The 24176-nt window shown below is 37.3% G+C and overlaps 1 protein-coding gene across 1 annotated transcript; it reads right to left on the bottom strand.

Annotated features, from left to right (window-relative positions):
* Positions 1-1957: 1957 nt before the first annotated feature.
* On the bottom strand, positions 1958-23622 carry LOC139326866 (membrane-spanning 4-domains subfamily A member 15-like). Its single transcript, XM_070956620.1, has 6 exons — positions 23380-23622; positions 22505-22633; positions 22265-22321; positions 20866-20988; positions 4886-5020; positions 1958-2244 (listed from the first exon to the last, which is right to left on the bottom strand). The coding sequence occupies exons 1-6, from the start codon at positions 23593-23595 to the stop codon at positions 2131-2133; spliced, it is 774 nt and encodes a 257-aa protein (XP_070812721.1). The 5' UTR covers positions 23596-23622; the 3' UTR covers positions 1958-2130.
* Positions 23623-24176: the final 554 nt, after the last annotated feature.

A 24176-nucleotide genomic window follows, 5' to 3' on the forward strand; every position in this document is an offset into this window, starting at 1 on the left:
AGTGAACCTAATCTATTCCTATGCATTTATTAATTCAATAACTTATATCAGTTGGGCTCCTCAAATGTTTCTGTCGCTGGTCTCTGTTTGGTCCAAGGTCAGCCACAAGAACCCCCATTGCTGCAATCTGTCTACAGTTCCTAATTTAAGGTCTGGAGGAGCTGAGCTGTATGAGAATGATAAGACTATTCCAATGGCTGGTTTCTCAAGGAAAAGGATTTACACGACTTAAGTTAGCAATGAAAGGGGTATCTTTTGCTCATTTTCTGAAGCACATTCGCACATTTTAAATGAAACCCTGTTCCTTCAATTCATTTGACTCCACTCGTAACACTGACAGCACAATTTTCAGTGTGTTGGTTCTCAGCTGCACCCAGTGAATCTCACCACAAACACAAAAGAAAGGAAGTAAGAGTGACCTCATTTCAGCTGTGGCTAAATTGCATACAGGATGTTGCCTATCAACCTAAACCTCAAAAACTGTGCAAATGTACATTTTGAACCCCTGTAAAAATCATTGCAGGGGGTCAAACTTTTCACCGTGTAATTATCGATTGTTGCGATTATCTGGTGGGCTCCTCATGAGGGGTCCAGATTAGAAAAGACACAGACACCAGTGTTTCTCGGGATGAGAGAGCCTCGAGCTGACTCCAGACCTCTCTTTTATTAAACAAGGGTATGGGGCGTATCAGAAGACATGATTACAGCTATAAATTCTCATATTACATTCATGATTAAAAGGAAAGCATTCAGTTACTACATATTTACCCCATATATGGGCATAAGTTTCATATCCTACAATCCCTACAGTAAATCACATGATTTCTAGGAAAGCAATACCTAAAGCAAAACAAAACTTAAACAGTCTAATGATTCATGATCTCCAAATTATCTCGGTGCCAGGCTCTGCATATGTGTTCCAACCAATCAGTCTGATCTACACATACACCATGGCTACCTCATTCCCACAATCGATAAGCAAGCAACTAATCTTCTATACATTCTGAGAGTTCAGGTTCACAGGTTGTAAAGGGGTCATAGTTCACACACACACACACACACACCTTCTCTGAAAGTATGAATGGCTTTGATTTTGGAATTGCATGTTTATACAATTGTGAAATCTTCCAGGATGCAGATAATGAATGTGCTTATAACTCCCCGTGTTGGAGGTGGGAGAACAGTAAAAAAATGTGGTTTTGATCAATTTAAGTACCCTAACAATATAGAATATTTTTGTTATATACAAACGTCTTCTAATCCGTTTTGCGATCACCATGATTATGCAACTGCTACTACAGGTAGTTCTCAACTTACAACTGGTTGTTTAGTGACCAAAGTTACAACAGAACTAAAAAAAGTGACTTATGACCAGTCCTCACAGGTAGCAGCATCCCCGTGATCATGTGATCAAAACTCAAGATGCTTGGCAACCAGCATGTACATATGACAGTTTTGGCATGCCAGAGTCAGTAATTGCTATTTGTGACCTTCCCAGCCGGATTTTAAAGTCAGTGTGGGAAATCAGATTCACTGAAGCACCATGTGATTCACTTAACAACCAAAATAATTCACATAACAACAGTGGCAAAAATGGTCACAATTCACTTACACTGCCTCACTTAGCAATGGACATTCTTGTCCAAATTGCAGTCATAAGTCAAGAACTATCTGTATTGTGTCTATGACATGTTTTATTAATAATTTGTGTTTTAATTTTAGTAGCTGTTTTTTTATCTGCATCACATCTCCTACTTAATTCCATATTTGTCACAAAAAACAAACATCATCTAGAGTATAAACAAAATAAACAGCCTCCATCATCCACTATAGGGAATATATAGTACTTCTTCATAAATACACTGATGATTTCCAGCACAAATTCTTGTTTCTTTGGAAGCATTATAACTAGGTATCAAGTAAAATAGAAGAACTTTCAAAATTTGCCCCCATTTAATGTGGTGTTTAAAGGCTATAATTGAAGAAGAAACAAGCAAGCTGGAGCACATAGTAAAGTAATATAAAATTCATTGCAAAACAAGCAAGCTGGAGCACAAAGTAAAGTAATATGAAATTCATTGCTTCTCCTGAAATCTCTTTTGCCAACAATTCTCATATTTCCTTCTTGTTTTACTGAGATTTGGTAACCATGTTATCGTAAGTCGGTGGTGGAGGAGGAGGATTTGGTTCAGCTGTGACTTCTCCACCTCCGATGACTTGGTAAGGCACAAAAAGCACCGTTGGCTGTAACAGAAAAGAATAATCAATACAAAAAATACTCAGGGACGCATCTGTTACTCTAGGTGGGAGGAATAGATTCTCCAGTTGTGTGTTTTTAACTGTGATGCTGGCAGTCTCACCAACAGGCTAAAATCCTTGATAGCTCAAAGTCCTGATAGAGAATTCTTTAAAACTATAAATTAACATGCAAATGGTTTAGGGCTTTTAAGTGACTTTTCCTGATTGAATCTGCCAGCTTTATGCCCACATTCAGAGACTGTCTCCTCAGGATCTCCCACCTACCAAGAGGAGTGACAGGAAGCTCCTCCCAGCCCCCACCCCAGTCAGTGTTCCCTGTATGGAATAGATGCCCTTCTGAAATAAAGATGGAACCAACTGAGATGATCCTCTGGAAAGTGGTGAGTGGTAAGAGAAGTCAACTGGCTTCTCCTGAGGACCTTTGAGGACTGACTTTATTTTGTGCATTAGTTTTTATTGCAGTTTTATATTGCTTATATTTTATGTTGCTGTTTGGTTACTCATAAGATCCAACTTTGCAAATAAGCAAATAAGCAAATAAACAAACACATAAACAAATAATATTCTTGTGATTTATTCACAAAACCTATCAGATTATTAACTGAAGAAGATGCATTTCCCTCCATGGGAAGTTATTTTTTGATTTCTGAAATGGCTCCAACTGATAGTGCTGTGAATTGATACAGGTACTGATAAAGGACAATATTTGTAGCTCACGGTTAAAATGATGGTCTCTGAGCTTGTGTGTCTTTTGCAAATGTTTTACTACCCAAATAATAAACCAGCACTGATGATGTTACTTACTTTGAGTAATGAAACATCACCACGAAAACAACCAAGCTAGAGACCACCAAGGGCCCCAAGACAGTATCTCTGTATGATGGTTTAGCTGCTTACAGTATTTTTAGAGTTCTTCTCTTTTGTTAGATCCAATTATATTTACCCTCTTCAATCTTTGTTCTGTCCCATTTTCTGCCTCTCCAATTAATCTAAAGCATTTCTGAAAGGTTGAGAGTAGCTTTGTTATTGGTAGAAAAGGGAGCCAATTGTCGTTACTGTAGAACAGGGGTGTCAAACTCAATTTCATTGAGGGCCGCATCAGGGTTGTGTTTGACCTCGGAGGGCCAGGGGCATGGCCGGGGGCGTGGTGTGGCCAGGGTGGGCGTGGCCAGGGTGCATGACAGCACTCAGCCAGCCAAAACAGGGCACAGAGGTTAATTACAAAATGTGGGCTTTGCTTTGTGACATCCAGATCCAGTGAGCAAGGGGTGTGAACTGCACCGAAAATACACTTTTGTTTGGGTATGAAGAAATATCCCTACAGTCAGATGCACACTAAATATAGACTGACTTTTAGCTACACACCTTCCCAGCAAACAGCAAATTTTGAAGCTCCGGGTTAAGAGGATTCATTTTAGGATGAGTAACCACAGTTTGCATGTTGGAGGTTCCTAAAGGAATGCTGGGAAACTCTGTATTTTAAAAAACATTTGAGGGAGGGACACAGAATAGCCCTTCTCTGCCTGAGGCTGTAGAGATCTGGCACCAATCAAAACACTTTTTGTGAAGCAACTGATCAACCCTGATGAGGTAAGCCACTAGTATATAAAAATAAGAGCAAACTCCATTCCCTTCTAGTACTGATAATGTTACCTAGTTTGTTAATGAAATATCTGCAAGAAAACCATCAAGCTCAGAGAGCACCAATGACCCCACAGTTCAACCCTGAGTATAAATAATATCTTCTATCGATAAACACTTTTTGGTTAGAGGGACTCAGTGCCTGCCTTATACGAGATGGCTCCCAGTGGATTTCATGCTACATTTTGATATGATTTCTGTAAATAAGGAATGTAGAATTATAATGGCTTTGATCCTTCATACTTCCAAAAAATACAAAGCTAAGGGATAAACAAATAAAAAAGAAATTTGAAAAAAGAAAAAAGGCTCAGGAAAGAAAATGAGTGAAAGTGTAAGAAAGGAAAAGGAAAAGAAGGAAAACCAAAAAAGAATGACTTCCAACTTTCTTTGGTACAGATATAAGTAAAAAATATATCAAACTCTTACTCTAAGATTAACATTTGTCTACATTATTTCCATAATCCCATATCTAATCATCAAAGCCCCAGATCAACTTTTAATTTCAGTTTCTCACAAAAAGTCCAATAATGGTTCATATCACTTTAATCACTATTTGTTAAGGAAACCACAACAGATTTATTTAATTGTACCAAACTCTAAATAAACCAGGAATGGAAAATCCTAAACTCTCACGTAGACCCATGCTTCTCAACTTTGGCAACTTTAAAATGCATGGACTTCAATTCCCAGAATTCCCCAGGCAGCATGAAGTTCGCCCATCTTAAACTTGCCAAGACTGAGAAATGCTGATCTACAGATAGGGATTTTTCCATTCGTTTTACTGGTTCTTACTTAAAGTTAGTTATAACTCTTACTGGGTATCCTGAGTAACCAATCTCACTTATTGGTCAGGGTAATAGCAAAGAAACCAGCAAATGGTCCTGTTAGGTGGAGTGCAGATATAAAGAAGAAAAGTGGACAATCTTTTTTACATTCTTTAACAATGAGAACTGCTGAAGCTATTATCAAGGTATCAAATAGTTACCTGGGCATCACTACGACAAGTTGCCTGGCAGCCGAAATGAGCCAGTGGAACAGTAATGCAAAATTCCAGCAGGCTGAACAAGAGCAACACACTGGAGAGGCCATAACCGACACTCTGTATACTCTCTTCAGGATCCTGTAGACATGTGGAAAGATAGATATAATCTGCTGAGAAATTAATGTAATGATATGTATTTTATTTTATTTTATTTTATGTGCTACACCATTAAAAGGAAACACTGGGAGGAACAACTGTATTGGGAAAAACAAAGACACTGATAGGTAAACCTCGACTTAAAACCACAATTGGGACCAGAATTTCCACTGCTAAACAAAGTGATTGTTAAGTGAGTCGTGCGTAATTTTACCTTTTCTGCCACTGTTGATAAGCAAATCGCTGCAGTTAAGAGATTCATATGGTTGTTAAGTTAATTTCCCACCCCCACTGTCTTTGCTGATCAGAAGCTGGCTGGGAAAGTCGCAAAGGGGATGTTGCAACTGTCCTAAATAAATTGCTAGTAGCCAACCCCCCCCCCCCCATTTTAATCAGGTGACTGTGGGGACACTGCAGTGGCCATGCATGCAAGGAGTGGTCATAGCTTTGAGTGCCACTGAAACTTTGAATGGTCACTAAATGAATAGTTGTTCATTCAGTGATAGACTGCCTGTACAGCCTCTGTGATACGAGAAAACCGCATCAGGGAACATTATTAACATCTCTTATGTTTTGCTGAGTTGTTGAGTCTAGTCAGAGCTGAAGAAGCTTCTTGGATGAGAAATGAAAAGTCTCTACGGGAAAACAAGAAAGTCCAGTTGCCTCTTGAAAAAGCACCTTCGGGATGATGTAGGAGAGAGGAGATGGATAGGAAACCTCAAGAACCAAAGTGCTAAGGGAGAAGGAGAAAGAAATGGTTAAGACAGAGGCTGGTTAGTCCAAAGAGGAAAATTGACAGGCCTCCCCACTGTCTTAAGATATCCACTCTTGATCACCTGACATTTTCTCCAAGATAACAGGGGAAGGGGAAAAGATTTTACATACCTTGAGGCTGTTGTTGGATGGGCTCAGAATAAGAGGAGAGGAAAAGACTAGTTTTATACCAGTACAGCTAATGATGACTTACATCAGGTGTAAATCTTACTCATGGGCTGGGGATAATCTCATGGGAAAATTGGCATCAACAGTGTATAGTTAAGGGCAGCAATGTGATTTAGATTCAGCCAGTCTAAGATATATTGTTTCCCCTCCTCAATAAGGATGCAGCTTGATCTATTTTATTTACCCAACTTCTTTCCAATCATCTGTCAGACTGGAAAGGAGAAAAGCCCTGGATGTGATACTTTTATGATTTAACACTTATAAGAAAGCAAAGGACAGCACTTTACAAAAAATACTAAAAATTCAAGCCATTGATCCTAGGTATCAGTGTGGTTCTAAACTGTCCACATTTCAAAACTTATCTAAATTTCAGTTTTCTAAAACTGGGTGGAAAATGCAAAGAAGGGATGAGGAGGTGGGGGTGGCAGGAAAACCTGGTATCGATTTCAACATGTGCAGCTGTATTCTATGCTATATAGAATTCTCAAGCATTCCTTTGTGTTGTGTGAGCACTCAAGCCCTACTGTAAAACAACCAAGTGTTTACACTGTACAGTGATAAAGTCAAAAGGTATGTCTAAAACATATTTCCTTTTTTATTTTTTTATCATTTTTTTTCATTAAAAGCAAACTTTATTAAACATAAAAAGATAAAATACCATATCGAGTATATACAGAATACATTTATATTAATCCGAACAGCATTACTTACTCACAACAAAAAATAGAAAAACAAAAGAAAACAAAACAAAAAATAAAATTAAAAAAATGTAGAAAGTGACTTTGTCACTTTATCACATCATTTATCTTGTTGAGGGTACCTGTTTGTTAATTTTATTGTCTTACAAAATTTTACATTTACTCTCCTTTCTTTTGAATTATCCAATCGTATCATCTATTCCACGCCGTGTAGTATTTTGAGTCTACCTTATCTTTTAACTCAAATGTTAATTTATCCATTTCTGCACAATTGTAAGATTTTTGGATTATTAGTTGATCTGTTGGCAATTGATCCGTTTTCCAATATTGAGCTAGTGCCAATCTGGCTGCCATAATTATATGTAATATTAAATATTTTGTTTCTTTCCTATGGTTTTCTTTGATCGTGCCTAATAGAAAAATTTCTGGTTTAAACTCTATTTCCTCTGCTGTTATTTCTGTTAGCCAAGTATTTATTTTTTCCCAGTATTTCCTAATTTTTGTGCAAAGCCACCAGACATGAAAGAAAGTGTCCTGTGCCTGTTTGCATTTCCAGCAAGTTGGGTTTAAATTCAGATACATCTTCGCTAATCTCTAAGGGGCCAGATACCATCTATACCACATTTTATACTGATTCTCTTTATAAACTGCTGATTTTGTCATGGTATAATTAGTTTCCCACACTCTTTCCCAGTCCTCTAATTGTATGTTATGTCCAATATTTCTTGCCCATGCTATCATTTGTCCTTTTACTAATTCTTCTGCTAAGTCGAATTCCAATAAGTATTTATAAATTTTTGAAATTAATTTTTCTTCCTTGGCTTCTAAAAGTTTATCTAATCGGTTCGGTTTTAGTTCAATTCCTCCTTCCTCTTGATCCTTTTTGTATCTTGTTTTTATCTGTAAGTAGGGCCACCAGTCTATCTGTATTCCTTGTTCTCAAAGTTGTTCTTGTGTTTTTAGTATTCCCTGGGAGTCCAATATTTCATTATATCTTATCATTTTTTGTATTGCTAGTGTGTTGGGGTGTATTGTCACCTCCATTGTGGATAACCATCCAGGAACTTTCATGTAATGTTTGTTTTTGATTTCTCGCCATGTACAAATCAATGAGTCTTTTAGTATATGATTACTAAAATATTTATATGTTTTGTTCCCGGTGTTCCATAAGAAGGCGTGCCACCCCATCAACAAATCATGTCCTTCTAATTTTAATAGTCTTTGATTTTTCAAGCTCACCCATTATCTAATCCATGTCAGACTTATTGCTTTATAGCAGTGGTCCCCAACCCCCGGTCCGCGGACCGGTGCCGGGCCGTGGAGTACCTGGCACCGGGCCGCGCAGCGGCCGGGGGACATGAACGCTGCAGCGCAAAGGCTCCTGGGCCGTGCGCAATGGGCCGTGCGCAAAAGCTCCTGGGCCGTGCCCCCACCCCTGCGCGCGCTCAGCGGGCCGCGGCGATAAAAAGGTTGGGGACCACTGCTTTATAGTATGTTTCCCATGCTGGCAATCCAAATCCACCTCTGGTTCTATCGTCTTGCAAAATACTTAATCTGATTCTTGGTTTTTTCCCTTCCCACACAAGTTTGGTAGTTATTTTATTCAAATTATTGAAAAAAATTTTATCCAATTTTACCGGGATTGATTGAAATAAATAAAGGAATCTTGGCAGTACATTCGTCTTTATCGCTGCTATTCTCCCTAATAGTGATAATTTCAATTTCCCCCATTTTTCTAAATCTTCTTTTATTTGTTGGACTAAAGTTCCATAATTGTTCTTCTTTATGGTTGCACATCTAGCTGTCAAATTTATACCTAAATATGTCACCTTTTTTACTACCTGTATTCCTAATTCATTAACTAATTCTTCTATTTGTTTCCCTGTTATATTTTTCATTAACATTTTAGTCTTATCTTTATTAATTTTTAAACCTGCTACTTTTCCAAATTCCTCTATCTCTTTTATTAATATTGGTCCCGTTTTTAATGGTTCTTCTAAGAAGAATACAAGGTCATCCGCAAATGCTTGGACCTTGTATTCTTCTCATTTTACATTTAGTCCTTTTATTTTTTTATTTGATCTAATTCTTATAAGTAAATTTTCCAATGTTAAAATAAAAAGTAAAGGTGAAAGTGGACATCCCTGTCATACTCCTTTATTTATTTCAAAGAATTTAGTAGAGTCTCCATTTACTAGTATACTTGCTTTTTGTTTCGTATATATAGAGGCTATCATTTTTTCAAATCTCTCCCCAAATTTCATGTTTTTTATTTGCTGAATCATAAATTGTCAATTGACCTGATCGAAAGCTTTTTGTGCATCCAGAAACACCAGTGCTACCTGCCTCTCTGGATGCACCTCATAATATTCTAATACATTAATTACTGTTCTTATATTGTTTTTTATTTGTCTTGTTCGTAAAAACCCGTTTTGATCTGAGTGTATTCTATAATTCAATAATTTTTTCATCCTATTTGGCATTATATTCATAAAAATTTTGTAATCAGTGTTTAATAAAGAGATCGATCTATAATTTTTTATTTGTGTTATATCTGCTCCTTCCTTCGGTATCAGTGAAATGTATGCTTTCCTCCATGAGTCTGGTAGCTTTGCCTCTGTCAATGCCTCTGTTGCAATATTTTCAGGATCAGACTCAATAATAATAATAAGAGTTAAAGGTTTAAATATATTTCTCTTTAATTATAACAGGCATTCTATATTCACTGAATATTCACAGATAGAAGCCAAGAAAATGGTGAAGGTGGCTCCTTATATATACAAAGGGTGGAGCCAAGAGTGGGAGTGGTGAATTATGAATACATTAAGAATCAAAGAATAAGTTAACCCCTGACATCCCATTTATACACTATTTACACATTAGGGAATAAGGCATTTACATCTGACAAATCCCCCTCTAAATGCCGATTCGCTATACAACACCAATTACATTCAGATTCAGGACAATATAAGACATACAATTTAGAAGTTAAATATTTGTGCTGTTTAGAAGGTAAAGGCTTCGTCAATATGTCAGCTAATTGTTCAGAAGTATCACAATGTACTGCTTTGATAAATCCATCTTGAGACAATTGTCTCACATGCTTAAATTTTATATCTATATGCCTGGACCTTTGTCCAATGGCATCGGATCTAGATATTTCAATGGCTGCTTTATTGTCTTCATGCATAACAAAAGGCAAAGCAGGTTTTTTCCAAACATCTGAAATTAAATCATTAAACCATACAAGGTTATTTGCAGCTTTGGATAAACAAACATATTCTGCTTCTGTGGTTGAAGTGGCTACTAGCTCTTGTTTACCAGTGTACCAGTAAACTGGACAGTCATTTAAAAGAAAAATATAACCAGAAGTACTTTTTCTGCATGATATGTCTCCAGCCCAATCCGCATCTGCGTAACATGTAAGCTTTGGTTCTTTATTGTCATTAGGTTCTAATACTAAGCAAAAATCTAATGTACTTTTCAGATATCTTAAAATTCTTTTGACAGCTTCCCAGTGATACATTGTTGGTTTGCTGACGTGTCTTGATAATAAATTGAGTGGTAATGCGATATCTGGCCTAGTCCAATTAGATATATAAAGAAGTGAACCTATTATTGATCTATAAAATGTGTTATCCTTGAATTCAGGAGAAGATTCATCAGTATTTCTAAGGAAATCAGTTTGCATAGGAGTGTCACAGGGTTTGGCATTGTTTAAATTGCATTTGTTTAGAAGTTCAATAATCTTATCCCTCTGAGTAAGTTTGAATCCCCTTCTAGTTTTATTAATTTGTACACCAAGGTATTTGTTTACTTTACCTAGAGATTTCAATGAGAAATGTTCATTTAGCTTATTTACAAAGGTTTCTCTTCTCTCTTTGTGTTTTCCTATATATAAAATATCATCTACATAAATCAATACAAATTCAATGTAATCATCACCCTTTTTGACAAAGAAACAGTTATCAGCGGTGGTAGCGTTGAAATCCATGGTCTTAAGTACTTTTACCAAGCAATCGTACCATCTTTTACCAGATTGCTTTAATCCGTATAAACTCTTGTTCAATAGCCAAATTTCATTTTTATTAGTGTATTGACTGTGAGGTGCTCTTACATATATTTCCTTATCTAGTTTTGCGTGTAGATACGCAGTCTGTATGTCATATTGAAATACATCAAGATTGAGTGCAGATGCTACTACTAGAGCTGTTTTGACACTCTCTGTTCTTACTGTGGGGGAGTACGTGTCAGTATAGTCCTCCGGATATTTTTGTGCATAACCTTGTGCAACTAATCTAGCTTTGTATAGAGTATTGCCTCCTTCTAGGTTCTTAATTTTATAAATCCACCTGGTACCAATAATTGTTTTATCTTTAGGTGCAATTGCAGGTGTAAATACATTTAATCCTTGCAAACTTTCCATCTCCTTTTTCATAGCTAGTTCCCATTTTTCTTTTTCTTCACGAGGGAGTTTTAATACTTCCTCATATGTATTAGGTGTTATTTGTTCACCATCCATATGCATTATGTAATCTCTGTATTTATTTGGTATTTGATTTCTGTTGTTTCTAATGGCTCTTTCAGGTTTGCTATGGTTGTCATGCAAATATCTTGCTTCTTTTTTTGTTAGTGTGTCTGTCTTTATTTTGTGTTGACTATTTGTCCAAGTTTTGGTTTTGTTTTTATATTTGTTGATATTTTGATTTTCTATGGTCCCTTCCTCACGAGATTTTGTATCTTTGCATTTATTTGGAAATATTTCATTAAGATGTAATTTAGACCAGTTGGCCTGTTCATGGAACACAGCTGTTCTGGAAACTATAAATTTGTTATTATTATCAATGAATCTGTACCCTTTGGTGCCAGTTTCATATCCCATAAATCTTAGTCTTCTGGATACGTTTTCTCCCTTTCTTCTCAACTGTTTAGGTATGTGTACGTCTGCAGTGACTCCAAATATGTGCATGTGTGCTAATTTTGGTTTCCTATTATACATCACTTCATATGGTGTCTTATTCACAATACTGGACCAGGTTCTATTTTGAGTGTAATTTGAATAATGTAAGGCTTCTGACCAAAATTGTTTGCTTAAGCCAGCATCCTCTAATGTGCACCTAATCATGGTTTGTAATGTGGAATTTTTTCTCTCTGCAATCCCGTTCTGGAACGCAGAAAATGGACTAGACGTGTAATGTAGCATTCCTCTATCCTTTAACCATTGGGAGAATTCTTTAGACATGAATTCACATCCCCTATCTGTCATAATTTGTTTTATTCTAATATTATGTTGTGTTTCTATGCGTTTGTAAAATTCCTTAAATTTTTGAAAGGTTTCATCCTTGTGTTTTAATGTGTAAACAAAACCATAGCGACTGTAATCGTCTACTATTGTTAGGAAGTAACGTTTTCTATAAGTGATTGATGGAGTTAAAGGGCCAACTAGGTCCATGTGTACTAAGTCAAAAATTTTGTTAGTTGATCTGGTGGATTTTCTTGGCCTGGGACTAGTTTTTAGTTTTGTAGATTTACATACTGAGCATTCCAAATAGTTTTCACAATTTTTTATTTTGACACCTTCTGCGTGTTCAGTCATTTTTTGAACTACAGGAAAACTTGCATGTCCTAACTTCCTATGTAAGATGTGAGCACACTCATCATGAATTGGTTTACCTATTTTTGGTTTCTTTTCATTGTGTGTATCTGCGTGATCATGAGATATTTTACATTCATCATTGTCACTGTTACTAATATTTTCATCATTTGCCTCAATACAATCTTCCATATTTGAATCAATGTTATGTAACCACCTTTCTTTTGTTACCAGATAGGGTAGGCCTCCTTTAATCATCACAGTGCCTATATTTGTTTTATTCTTCTCTAAAGTTGCTTTTCCCTTTGAGAAAACTATATTAATGTCAGAATCTCTACTTAGTTTTATGGCACTTAGTATGTTATGAGGTATTTCTGGTATTAACAATACCCCCTCTATTTTTCCTAGACCAGGCAAGGTCACATTCCCCCTGCCTAATACTTGAACCTTTTCTTGATTAGCTACCTTTATTACAAATTTATCTTCTGTAAATGAAGACAATATATTTTTGTTATTAGTGGTGTGATTAGTTGCCCCAGAATCAATAAGCCAATTATTGTTCTCATTTTGTTGTGTTTTTGTGCTGTCTTGTTTATTTAGTCCATTCAGTGAACCAGATTTTCTTTCTTTTGAATTTTCTCTGCCCCCTCTATTTTCTCTGTAATGTGGTGGGCTTCTATATCTATGTCTATCTATGGAAGACTGTCTATAATTGTATTTATTCCTATATTCTGACCTGTGTCTTTCCTTTGAAATTTTGGGACAATCTCTTCTATTGTGTTCCCTAGACCCACAATTGTGGCATTTAAAAGTTTCATTATATTTTTCTTGGAAAGCTACTTTCCTAAAAGATTTGTGCTCTGTGTGATTGCTATAACGATTTTTTCTTGAATTGTCTTCTGCTATCAATTTGTTTGATAGACTTTCTATGGATAAATATCCTAGATTGATGGTGTCTAAATGTGACATAAAACTATCCCATGATGAATCAAGTGAATTGATAATAACACTTTTCATTGTTTGATCTGAAATCACTTCCCCCCTCAAATGCAGCTCAGCTCTTATTTTGTTTAGAGATATTAAATGCTCACTTATGGAAACCCCTGGTTTTACTCTAGAAGAAAAGAAATCTTTAGACATTCTTGTGGTGGTAGCTACACTATCGCTGTGAAACAAATTAAACATGCATTGAATTATTTCTGAAACAGTTAGATTTGGTTTGATGCTATGATACATTGCAGGAGACACACTAGATATTATTAGGAAAAATGCTCTATGGTGTAAACAATCTATTTTTAAGGTCCAAGGTCTTCTTGGGGGACTAGTGATAAAAAATAGTAAATTTTCTTTCATAAATACAACCTGGAGCTGTTGATACCATTCTTGCAAATTAATGCCATCAACCCTTAGTTTTGGGAAGTCACTGGGTAAGTTTCCCACATTATTTTGTCCATTACTTACAACCTGAGGTAGTCCGTGGTCTCGCAAGTGCAGGAAATTGCAAAACGGCATGGGGATGCTCGCAACGAGTCTGCGCGGTTCTCTGGCTAGTTCAAGTCTTTCCGGACCATCTGCGTAGTTTCGCACATGCGCGTTGTTCATTTCTTCTTTGGCGTCGTCGTGGAAGGTTCTCTCCATTGCGGCTCGCTCGCTCTGCTCTTCTTCAGACGAGTCGGTCTCTGGTTCGGTCTTAGGAGTTTTGATGGCGGCGATTGCTCTTCTTTTTCTTTTGAGTGCGTTGGCACTTGCTTTGGTCTGTGGTGTAGGACGGAATCGACATGGCTCTCTGGGTTCGGGCGTCGTCGCTCTCGAAGTCAGGATGGGAGCGTGCAGGTCTTGAGGTATCGGCTTGTTCGCTTGCTTCTTCGTTGGCGCTTTGGAAATTTTTAATTTTGGCCCAAATGCAGCAAAAAGCGTCTTCATTGCTGACTTTACTTGAGATTTCGTTGAGTCGTCTTCACTTTCTGATTCTGGCTCTTCCGAAGAGTTTGAATCTTCCTTTTCACTTTCGTTGTCTGATAACGTTTTTCGCGCCAGAAATTTTGAACTGAGCATTTTGATTGGCTCTGCTTCGCTCACTTTGGAGGCTTGTTGAAACCAAGATGGCTGCCATTCAAAATTTCGCGCGGGATTACATTTTTTCTTTTTCATAATGACTTTCTCTGTAGTCATATCACTCACAATTTTTTGGTCTTTGGGTTTCTCTTTAGCGATGTTTTTCTCTCTCGCTGCTCCGCTGTTCTTCAGCATTTCTTGGAGGTTCGCGATGAGGCTTTCATCATTCTTCTGGCTTTTTAATAGTTTTAATATCTCTGACCTGAGTTCGTTATTTTCTATTTCGATTTCCTCCTGGTCATCATTTTCATTTATTAATTCTTCTTCTTCAGTGGTGTATTCTTCGGATTCTCTCGAAATCGCGTTTGTGGATTCGTTGATTATTTCTTGTTCAGTTTCTATTTCTTTGCTGTAGGCCCTGGTGTTGGGCCTATCTTTCTTAGACATGTTTAAGTATTTATTGAGTCAATTAACCATCCTCTGCTACCAGCTTGTTGCAATATTTTCAGGATCAGACTCAATAATAATAATAAGAGTTAAAGGTTTAAATATATTTCTCTTTAATTATAACAGGCATTCTATATTCACTGAATATTCACAGATAGAAGCCAAGAAAATGGTGAAGGTGGCTCCTTATATATACAAAGGGTGGAGCCAAGAGTGGGAGTGGTGAATTATGAATACATTAAGAATCAAAGAATAAGTTAACCCCTGACATCCCATTTATACACTATTTACACATTAGGGAATAAGGCATTTACATCTGACAGCCTCATTACACGTTTCTAGTAGTATCCAATTCAATGTTTCTCCTAGTCCTTTATAAAATTCAATTGGTAATCCATCTGTCCCTGGGGTTTTATTATTTTTTTGCTTCTTAATTGCTTCCTTTAGCTCTTCTATGGTGATATCCCTATTTAATATCTCTTTTTCTTCCTCTGTTAATGCTGACATTCCCTCCCCACTCAGATATTGATTTATTTCTTCGGCTGTTACCTTATCTTGCTCATAAAGTTCTTGAAAAAATTGAATTACTATCTCCTTTTTCTTTTCTAAACTATGTTGCATTTTACCCCTTTTGTCCTGTAGTTGTTGAATTATTCTTTTCTCCCTTTCTTTTCTCAATCTATAAGCAAGCCACCTCCCTGGCTTATTCGCGTGCTCAAAATGGTTCTGTTTTATAAATTTCAATGCCTTTACATAATTTTCCTGTTCTAATATATTCAATTTATGTTTAGCTGCTATCCATTTACTTCTAATTTGCTCATCCCCAGGATTATCTTGTAATTTTCCTTCCCAATTTTTAATCTCTTCTTGTACATTATTATATTCTTTTTCCCTCTCCTTTTTTTGTTTTACATTATAAGCTATCGTTAATCCTCTCACATAAACTTTCGTTGTGTCCCATAAATTCTGAAGGGAGGTTGATATTTTGTATTATCTTTAAAAAACAATTTTAATTCCTTTTCCATTTGTTCAATATATTTCTTTTCCTTCAATATCTGTGAGTTCATCATACATCTACTCTTTTTCCTCTGTTGTCCTTTCCATATCAACATTACTGGGTTATGATCAGCCCAATTAGTTGACATTATTTCTACTATTTCTACTTCTTGTATAAGTATTTTGGTTATCCATGCCATGTCTATTCTAGACCAGGACTTAGGGGATTGGAATAATATGTAAAATTCTTTACATCAGGGTTACAAAATCTCCAACTATCTACTAAGTTTAGTTCTTCTACTAGATCCATAAAAGTTCTAGGCAGTACATTTTTCTTTTTTTTTTATTGCTCTAATCACTTCTATAATCCTTTTTTACATCTACAATTGCGTTGAAATCACCAATCAAACATACATTCTCCATTTTTTGTTCTATTATTTTTTCATGTACTTTTTTGTAAAATTCTGTTTGTCCACTATTCGGCGCATATATGACCACCAATAAAATATTTTTATATTTAAAATTTACCTCTATCATTAATATTCTTCCTACTGAATCTGCATACTTCAAGTAACTCTCTATTCCTTCTTTAATGTACACCACTATTCCTCTTTTCTTTTCTTCTGCTAGTGTTACAAATGATTTACCTAATTTTTTGCATTGTAAGTATTTTTCATCCTGTTTTCTTATGTGTACCTCTTGGAGGCACACAATATCCATTTTTTGTTTTACTGTTTTTCTAAAAATTTGATGTCGTTTGGCTGAAGAGTTAAGACCATTTACATTCAATGATAAGATTTTTAAATTCTGTTCCATTCCTTAGTGGTTGTCCTATACGATCTTTCCTATTACTTCCTGTCCTTTCTCTTGGCTCTTGTTCTCACTCCTTCTTCCTCTTGGATTTCTCCTTCTTCTTCTTTATCTCCCTCCTCTAGTACTTTTTCTTGTTCCTCTTGTCTCTGTTTCCCTTTAGTTCTCCATTCCGGCTCCTCCCTGTTACTGTTTGCTCCTTCTATGCCCATCACTTGGTCATGTAGATTCTGTGCTTTTTTTTGTGAGTCCACTTTTATTTTTTTCCCCTGCCACGACACCAACATTCCTTCTGGAGTTATCCATCTGAACGGTATATGCCACTTATTTAATAGTGTGGCTAGGAACCAATATTCCTTTCTCAGTTCCCTTATTCTCTTAGGGACTTGCTTTAATGTAATTATTTCCTTGCTTCTATAAAACATAGGTTCATTTTTCATTATTTTATAAACAATATATCTTACTTTTCATCGCACAAATCTCACATGGACCTCCCTTGGTAATTTATATTGTCTGCAGGGGTGACAATATCTGCTCCTGGTTCGGACCGGCTTGGGCGAGTAGATAGCGATGGCGGCGGGCAGTTCGGAGAACCAGTAGCAAAAATCCCTGCCCCCACCCCTGATGCCCAGCTGAGCTGCGCGATCATCAGAGCCTTTTTTTTCTTTTAAATGGCTCTGATGAACCAAGGTCTGACAATCCCAGCTGAGTTACCTGCTAATCAGTAGCAAAAATTCCTCCCCCTCCCCTCCTCAGCTTGCTTACCTTAGCTGCTGGTCGCAACGCCTTGCTGTAATCCCTGCAATCCATTGCATCAGCAAGCAACTGAATCTCCCTGCCTGCAATCAAGCAGGCAAGAAGTTGTGGACTTCAACTCCCAGAATTCCTCAGCCAGCAAAGCAAAGCTGGCTGAGGAATTCTGGGAGTTGAAGTCTACAAGTCTTAAAGTTGCCAAGGTTGGAGACCCCTGTTCTATTGGGTAAGTTTTTTTCCCCTTTGGGAGCTTTAAAAAAATAGTTAATTGGGGGTTTTTTTTAGTTGTTCTTTTTTTAGACCTAGCCATTTAAAGTTTAGGAAGTTTTAAATTTAGCTGCTTTTATATAAAAATAAAAATAAAATAAAATAATATTTGTGCAGCTTTCTGAGATTTAGTGTGTTTCTGTAGTGTTTCACTCTAACTACACAAACACACAAAATCTCACAAAACTGTATGTGGAATTTTGTGTGTGTAAAGCGTGAAAGTTGGTTTTTTGGGCTTTTTGTGGCTGTGTGAGGTTCCTGCTTGTTGCAGGGGCCATTTTGGGTCTAGCACAGCTGCTTTTACATTGTGGGTGAGCCAGTTGTGTTGTGTTGTGTTGTGTTGTGTTGTGTTGTGTTGTGTTGTGTGTGTGTGTGTAAAGTGTGAAAGTTGGGTTTTTGGGCTTTTTGTGGTTGTGTGAGGTTCCTGCTTGTTGCAGGGGCCATTTTGGGTCTAGCACAGCTGCTTTTGTATTGTGTTGTGTTTTGTAGGTTAAAAAAGGGTAAAGAAGTGACATTGACTTGGCCACGCCCACCTGACCAACAAGCCCACCCTCCCAGTCACCTTACCACCAAGCCACGCCCACTAATTAACCCACACCCACAGAACCGGTAGCAAAAAATGTTAGATTTCACCCCTGATTGTCTGGCATAATTCGTGTGGATTCTTTAAACCTCATCCAACTCATTTATTATTTCATCTTTATCTCGTTGAAGAGCCTCTGCGATCACTTCCACCATGACCAATGTTAAGTCCTCTTCTCTATCTTCACCACGTTTTGAAATCACAGATAAAATGCAGCTCTCTCCATCTCCAGATGTGCCACTGTATTTTCCAGTTCTTTATTTAGTCCCATTTTTTCTGATCCAGTGAATCCAATTTTTCTTCTGTTTGTTCTGTTCTTTTTTTCTATGACTGTTATTCGTTGGTCATTTTTTTTGTATGATTTCTTGTACTGAATCCATCTTTTCGTCTAATTTTTGAATATCACTTTTAACTTCTTTTTTGACCTCATCCATATCCCTCCTCGTTTCTTCGTGGTTCTTTGTCATACATTCCTGCATTTTTATCATAGTCTCTTGAATCGTTACAAGGGTAGTCTGCATGGTTTGCATACTCAAAGTAGGGAGTTGTTTTTCTGATGGGAACATCCCTTCTATTGTTCTCTGTGCTGCAGGAGAAGCCGCTGGTCCAATCAATGTCGAGGTAGTTTTCTTTCCTGTTTTCACGGTGGTTGTGATGGTGCTGGTCACTTCCTTTAGTATTCTATACTGTTCTCCTAAAATCCTATCTATCTTTTCCCAGATTACCATCCACTTCATATTCAACTTCCTTTCCCTCTCTTCTCTCCCTATCTCCACTACTAAATTGAATAATAATAATATTATTATTATTATTATTATTATTATTATTATTATTATTATTATTATTATTATTATTATTTTATTTCTATACCGCCCTTCTCCCGAAGGACTCAGGGCGGTGTACAGCCAATTTAAAAACACAGGACACAACAATGATTAAAAATTAAAATAATTAAATAAATTTGGCCGATTTAAAACCCCAAAAATTAAAATACCCCAATTTAAAATTATTATATTGATAGCCCTGCCTGGAGGAACAACAGGGTCTTCAGTGCGCAGCGAAACACCCGGAGGTCGGAGATCTTACGTATTTCCGGGGGCAGTTCATTCCACAGGGCTGGAGCTCCCACAGAGAAGGCCCTCCCCCTGGGTGTCGCCAGCCGACATAACTTGGCTGATGGCACCCTGAGGAGACCCTCTCTGTGGGAACAGACTGGTTGGTGGGAGGCTATTGGTGGCAGAAGACGGTCTCGAAGGTAATAATAATCCTCTACCTTTCACAATGTATTATATCTCAAAAACATAGTTTTATAATGTGATTTTTACTTGATTAATATATTTTCCTTTAAAAAGAAAAATTCATAAATACCTTAATTAATAGTTACCTTAATTAATTGATAATTGATTCAATAATTATATTATTACTACTTAATCATTTTTTAAAAAGTCTAATATTAACTTAATATATTTGTTTGGATATTAAATAAACAAATCAAAAGAAGGGGATAGAGAAAAGAGAAAGAGAAAAGATTGAAAAGAGAAGATCAGAGTCAAAGAGACAATAGATAGTTAATAATAATTTGCTATTAATTACTTATAAATATAAAAATTACTCTATAAATAAATATATCAATATATAAATTAAATATAAATATACACAGTACTTTCAGTTCTTATACATTTTTAGAGTTCAAGTTTATATTTAAGAGTTCAAGTATGGTCTTTCCTTTGAGGTTTAATCTCTCATTCAAAAAGTGGTAATCAACTAGTCCTTATCTTCAAAATGGCGATTTGCAATCTGCCCTGTCACTCTGGTGCGTTCTTTATTTTTTCCTGTCCGCACTTCTACTTCCGTTAGAGCAGCAATTGTAGGGATAAACACAGAACCTCTTGTTCAGTCTCTCTTTCCCAGCTTTCTGGAACACTCACTTTTCTTCTGATCGTCTCCTTTTCCACTCCCCTGGTGCTCTTCTGCTGTTCTAAGGTTCGCCCTCTTCATGTTTGCTCTCCTCGTTGTTTGTTGCCCGTTCACTTTCAGAGCCTTTCTTTCCTGTCCGCTGCCCCTCTGGACTGTTTTTCTCAAATAATCCAAAAATTTAAAACTTTTACTTTTCCGCTCTCACCGCCGAGTCCTGCACCTTTTTCACTTTCTGCTTCCTGCTGTTCTCAATCGGGATGTCAGGTCCCTGGGTCAGCCATGCCAGCTGTCTTTTTCTGCATCTGGATTGAGGGTCCTTCTTGGTGTGGTGGGAGACCGCACCTCTCCACACCTCCTCCGAAGCTTCCCCTCATTCTTGCCGGATCCTCCCCCTTAGGGGTTGCCAAAACGCCAGAAAATCAGCACTGGGAATGGAGCTATTTTCCCCCATGCTGCCTCGACCCCACTTTTTTTTAAAATGTTCCCCTCCCCACCAAAAAGAAAGAAACTGAAGAAGAAAGAAGAAATCTACAAAGTCCTAAGCACTTTGTACCTTCATGATCAGAAGGTTGTTTGCCCTTATTTAACAATATATGTACATTTAAAAAATTCAAATGAAATAGAACACATCTCTTTGAGACTCAGACTTATTCAAGGAAAATTTTCAAACAAAAGTCAAAGGGTCTGAGATATCCTGGCTGCGTATATAATCTCCTTCTGGATTCTGCACATGAAGCATAATGTAAGACATGATTAGTTTACTTACGAATAAATTATTTCTCTTATCTTTGAAAGCAATACTGTAGTCTATCAGCTCGCATAGATACATGATGATACCAAAAAGTGACATTATGGCACTTGTGATGTTCAGTCCTACACTGGATTTCACCTGAAACAGCAATACACCAGAAAGAGAGAAATTACAATTACAGTGTCAGCATAAGTCTTATTAAATGCAAAGCTTAAAACCAATTAGCCCCAACTATGGTAAAAACAGTGACAAAGAAATTCTCTGTGGGTGTTAATGACACATAGCCAGTCAGTGGTGGAACCAGACAACATCCACTAAGATCATGAGTACCAAAGAGCAGCAACAACACATTTTCCCACAGTGGAAATGCAAAGCCCACAACTCCATACAAAGGGTTTTCTAACACTATCAAATTCCTTCTTTTTCTTTCTGGATGTCTGTCTCCATTGAAGACCAAGTAGTTAAAAGCGACAGGAAAAATGGTACAATTTTTTCATCCCTTAACACTTTGCTTAAAGTAATCCCACATTATTTATTGTAAGACATGACATGCTCTAAGCATTAATTGTTAATGTTAAATGCTCTTTTAGCTATAAAACATTACAGAGAGGCTACCAAAGAGATGGGACTGGCCCTTGGAGCCAGTAGTAAGAATACTGAAAATTTTAAAATTGCTCTTTTCAGTTCTCCCCTTTCAGGAATGTAGTAATTTTCTATCAAGATGGCTGTTTTTCTTCTTTTGAATCTATACTTTGTTCCTTTAAAAGACAAAAACATGTCTATGTTGCTATGAATACTCTTTAAATCAAAGAGAAACAGAGGAGAAGAATACAAGCTCTTTGCAGGAGGGCTACCATCAGCTCTCTCTTCCCTTTGATTCCCACGCTAGTTCCTTACTTTTACTCCTAACATGCTGGGCTTCTTTCTAATGTTGCTTTCATGTAGGAATAGTTCTGAAATTGGACACTTTGTTGAAGAGGAGGAGAAGGAATAATGTTGGAGGCCTGGTTCAAAACTAAAGCATGCAAGGGACTGCTCAGGACTAGCAATAGCACTAGTACTTAGACTTATTTACTACTTCACAGTGCTTTACAGCTCTCTCTAAGTAGTTTACAGAATCAGCATATTGCCTCCAACCATCTAGGTCACAAAATGGGGACCAGGGGAGGTTCAAATTCTGGATAGTTGAACATTTCCTACTGTTGACATAGAACTTTTGATGGAAGCAGGACTTGGAAGCAAAAGTTGAGCAAAGAAAGAAGATTGGAGGGGGGGAGCTTTTGAGTTTGCTTTTCTTTCCCAAATGTTGATTTAAGACTGAGCAGTATCTGAAGACAATAGACAATATAAAAGGTCCTGAGCACTTACAAAGAAACAGCATAAAAGATATTCAAATGATACAAAGGTTTCTCACCAAATGATGATTCGAACTGTTTGCAGCTGCTACACAAAGTGATCCAGAAGAAATAAACTATGGAAAAGAAAAAGAAAAACAAATGATTGTAGTCCACTGGAAATAAAAGGAGAAAATTGTCAGAAAAATCTGGCACTCATAAGAAGCCAGATAGGCTCCAATGCAAACAAAACTTTTATAAGTATCCATTAGCCATTACTACCATGGTGCATGACTCAACAAAAATTTGCACATACTTACAAATATCCCTCCCCAAAAGGGGTAACCTCCAACTGCAGAAATGAGGTAGGGAAAGTGTGAATGAAGGATTGAAGAAAGTAAGACAGCCCCAAAGCAAATGTGGATCAGCCCAATCAATATTTGGACAGCCTGTGGAAGGAAAACACACAAAATGAGACAACTTCATTTGCTGAATATGAGAAAAACATTCTAATTTGTTAGCACCCCAGGAAAGGCATCACTTTATATCCATCTCTGAAAAGTCCTTCAAAGGGATTGAGGCTTCTAAGCTTCCAGGGCAAGTGTTGACCCAAGGCCTGGTTTCCTATGGTGCAAAATCCAAATAGGGAGAAGGGGCAGTTTGAGACACCATTGTCATTATGTAGCAGACATTTCCTCCAGATTATGATCTAGTTTGACCCTCAGTGGGATTGATTTTGTCAGTAAGAAGGTCTGTAAGAATATCAAGATAGCCCTTTAAGAAAAAAATGACACCTCTCACTACAGACTCCTCTGCAGCAGGACGTTAACCACGGTCATAAGCACAAAGTGACTTCAACTGGTTTTGGCTGGAGCCAATCCATGATCAGGTTCTTCTGGAGAAATGCCCAAAAACTACACTTCTCAGAGGGAAGGGAGAAAAAGAGATCTGGCTGAAACCATGGCTGAGCTCCATTTTCTCAGTTAAAATCCAAAGCAAAAGAATGAATATAGAGTCAGAATGTTTTGCAGCAACACAAATGGAACTACCAGGAAGAACAGAGGTTTCCGGAGTATATTCCAGAACCAGACAACAGCCAAGCCAAGTTCCAGAACTTCAACATGGGGCTCTCAGGTCTCTACATAGCTCTAAAACCTTAATGGATTCAAACAGGCACATAGCAACGCATGCGTACCCCAAGCACTTTGGGCTCAGCATTGAAGAACCTCTCCAAAGGACCCTTTTGTGGGACTTGCTGAGGAGCACTGGTGGGAATTCCAAGTTGCTGAGCTCCATACTGAGGATATGGAATTGCTCCAGATGCCTGAAGAGCAACACTGGGCAATCCAGGAGCCGTTTGGATTATGTTTGCTTCATTAGAGGGGGTGACAACTGTGGTTTCACTGGCCATTCTTGCTGGAAGTGTTGCCACAGCTAAATTACCTACAAACAAACAAGTGAGGAAAAGTTAATGTCTTAACATCAAGGAGGCAGATTCTGGTCCTTCTCCTTAATCTCACTTTATGAGATAACATTTGCCTGCAGTAAAACTGCAAAGATTTCCAGAAGAGTTCAGGAAACAAAGTAGTAAAAACATACAACTTTCTCAGGGATAGAAATCCTTCTTTTCCCCACCATTCAGTCAGAACCAAAGAAGCTTCTTTGTTGAGAAGTGAAATGTTTTCAAGGAAAAAACCAAGAAAGTCCAGTTGCCTTTTAAAAATCACCTTTGGGACAACCATGACCTGGATGACTGTGATCTCCATGGACATCAGTTGAGAAAAAATCAATCAGAATATAGAGAACAAAACATTTTTGAATGCAAAAGGTCTCTTTCTAATCTTAGCACCAGCTCGGATCCCCCAGTTAAATGGCATTTCCATTTGGGCAAGGTTTTATTCTACTTGCCCTCCTGTCCTGTTACTGGTAGATGGATCTAAAAGCATCAAGCATGGATGAGCATGTTGATCGTGATCTTCCAGAAAGGTCATA

Source organism: Pituophis catenifer, unplaced genomic scaffold, assembly GCF_029215685.1.
Source record: "Pituophis catenifer annectens isolate HBS135680 unplaced genomic scaffold, rPitCat1.0.hap2 SCAF_184, whole genome shotgun sequence".
NCBI lineage: Eukaryota > Metazoa > Chordata > Lepidosauria > Squamata > Colubridae > Pituophis > Pituophis catenifer.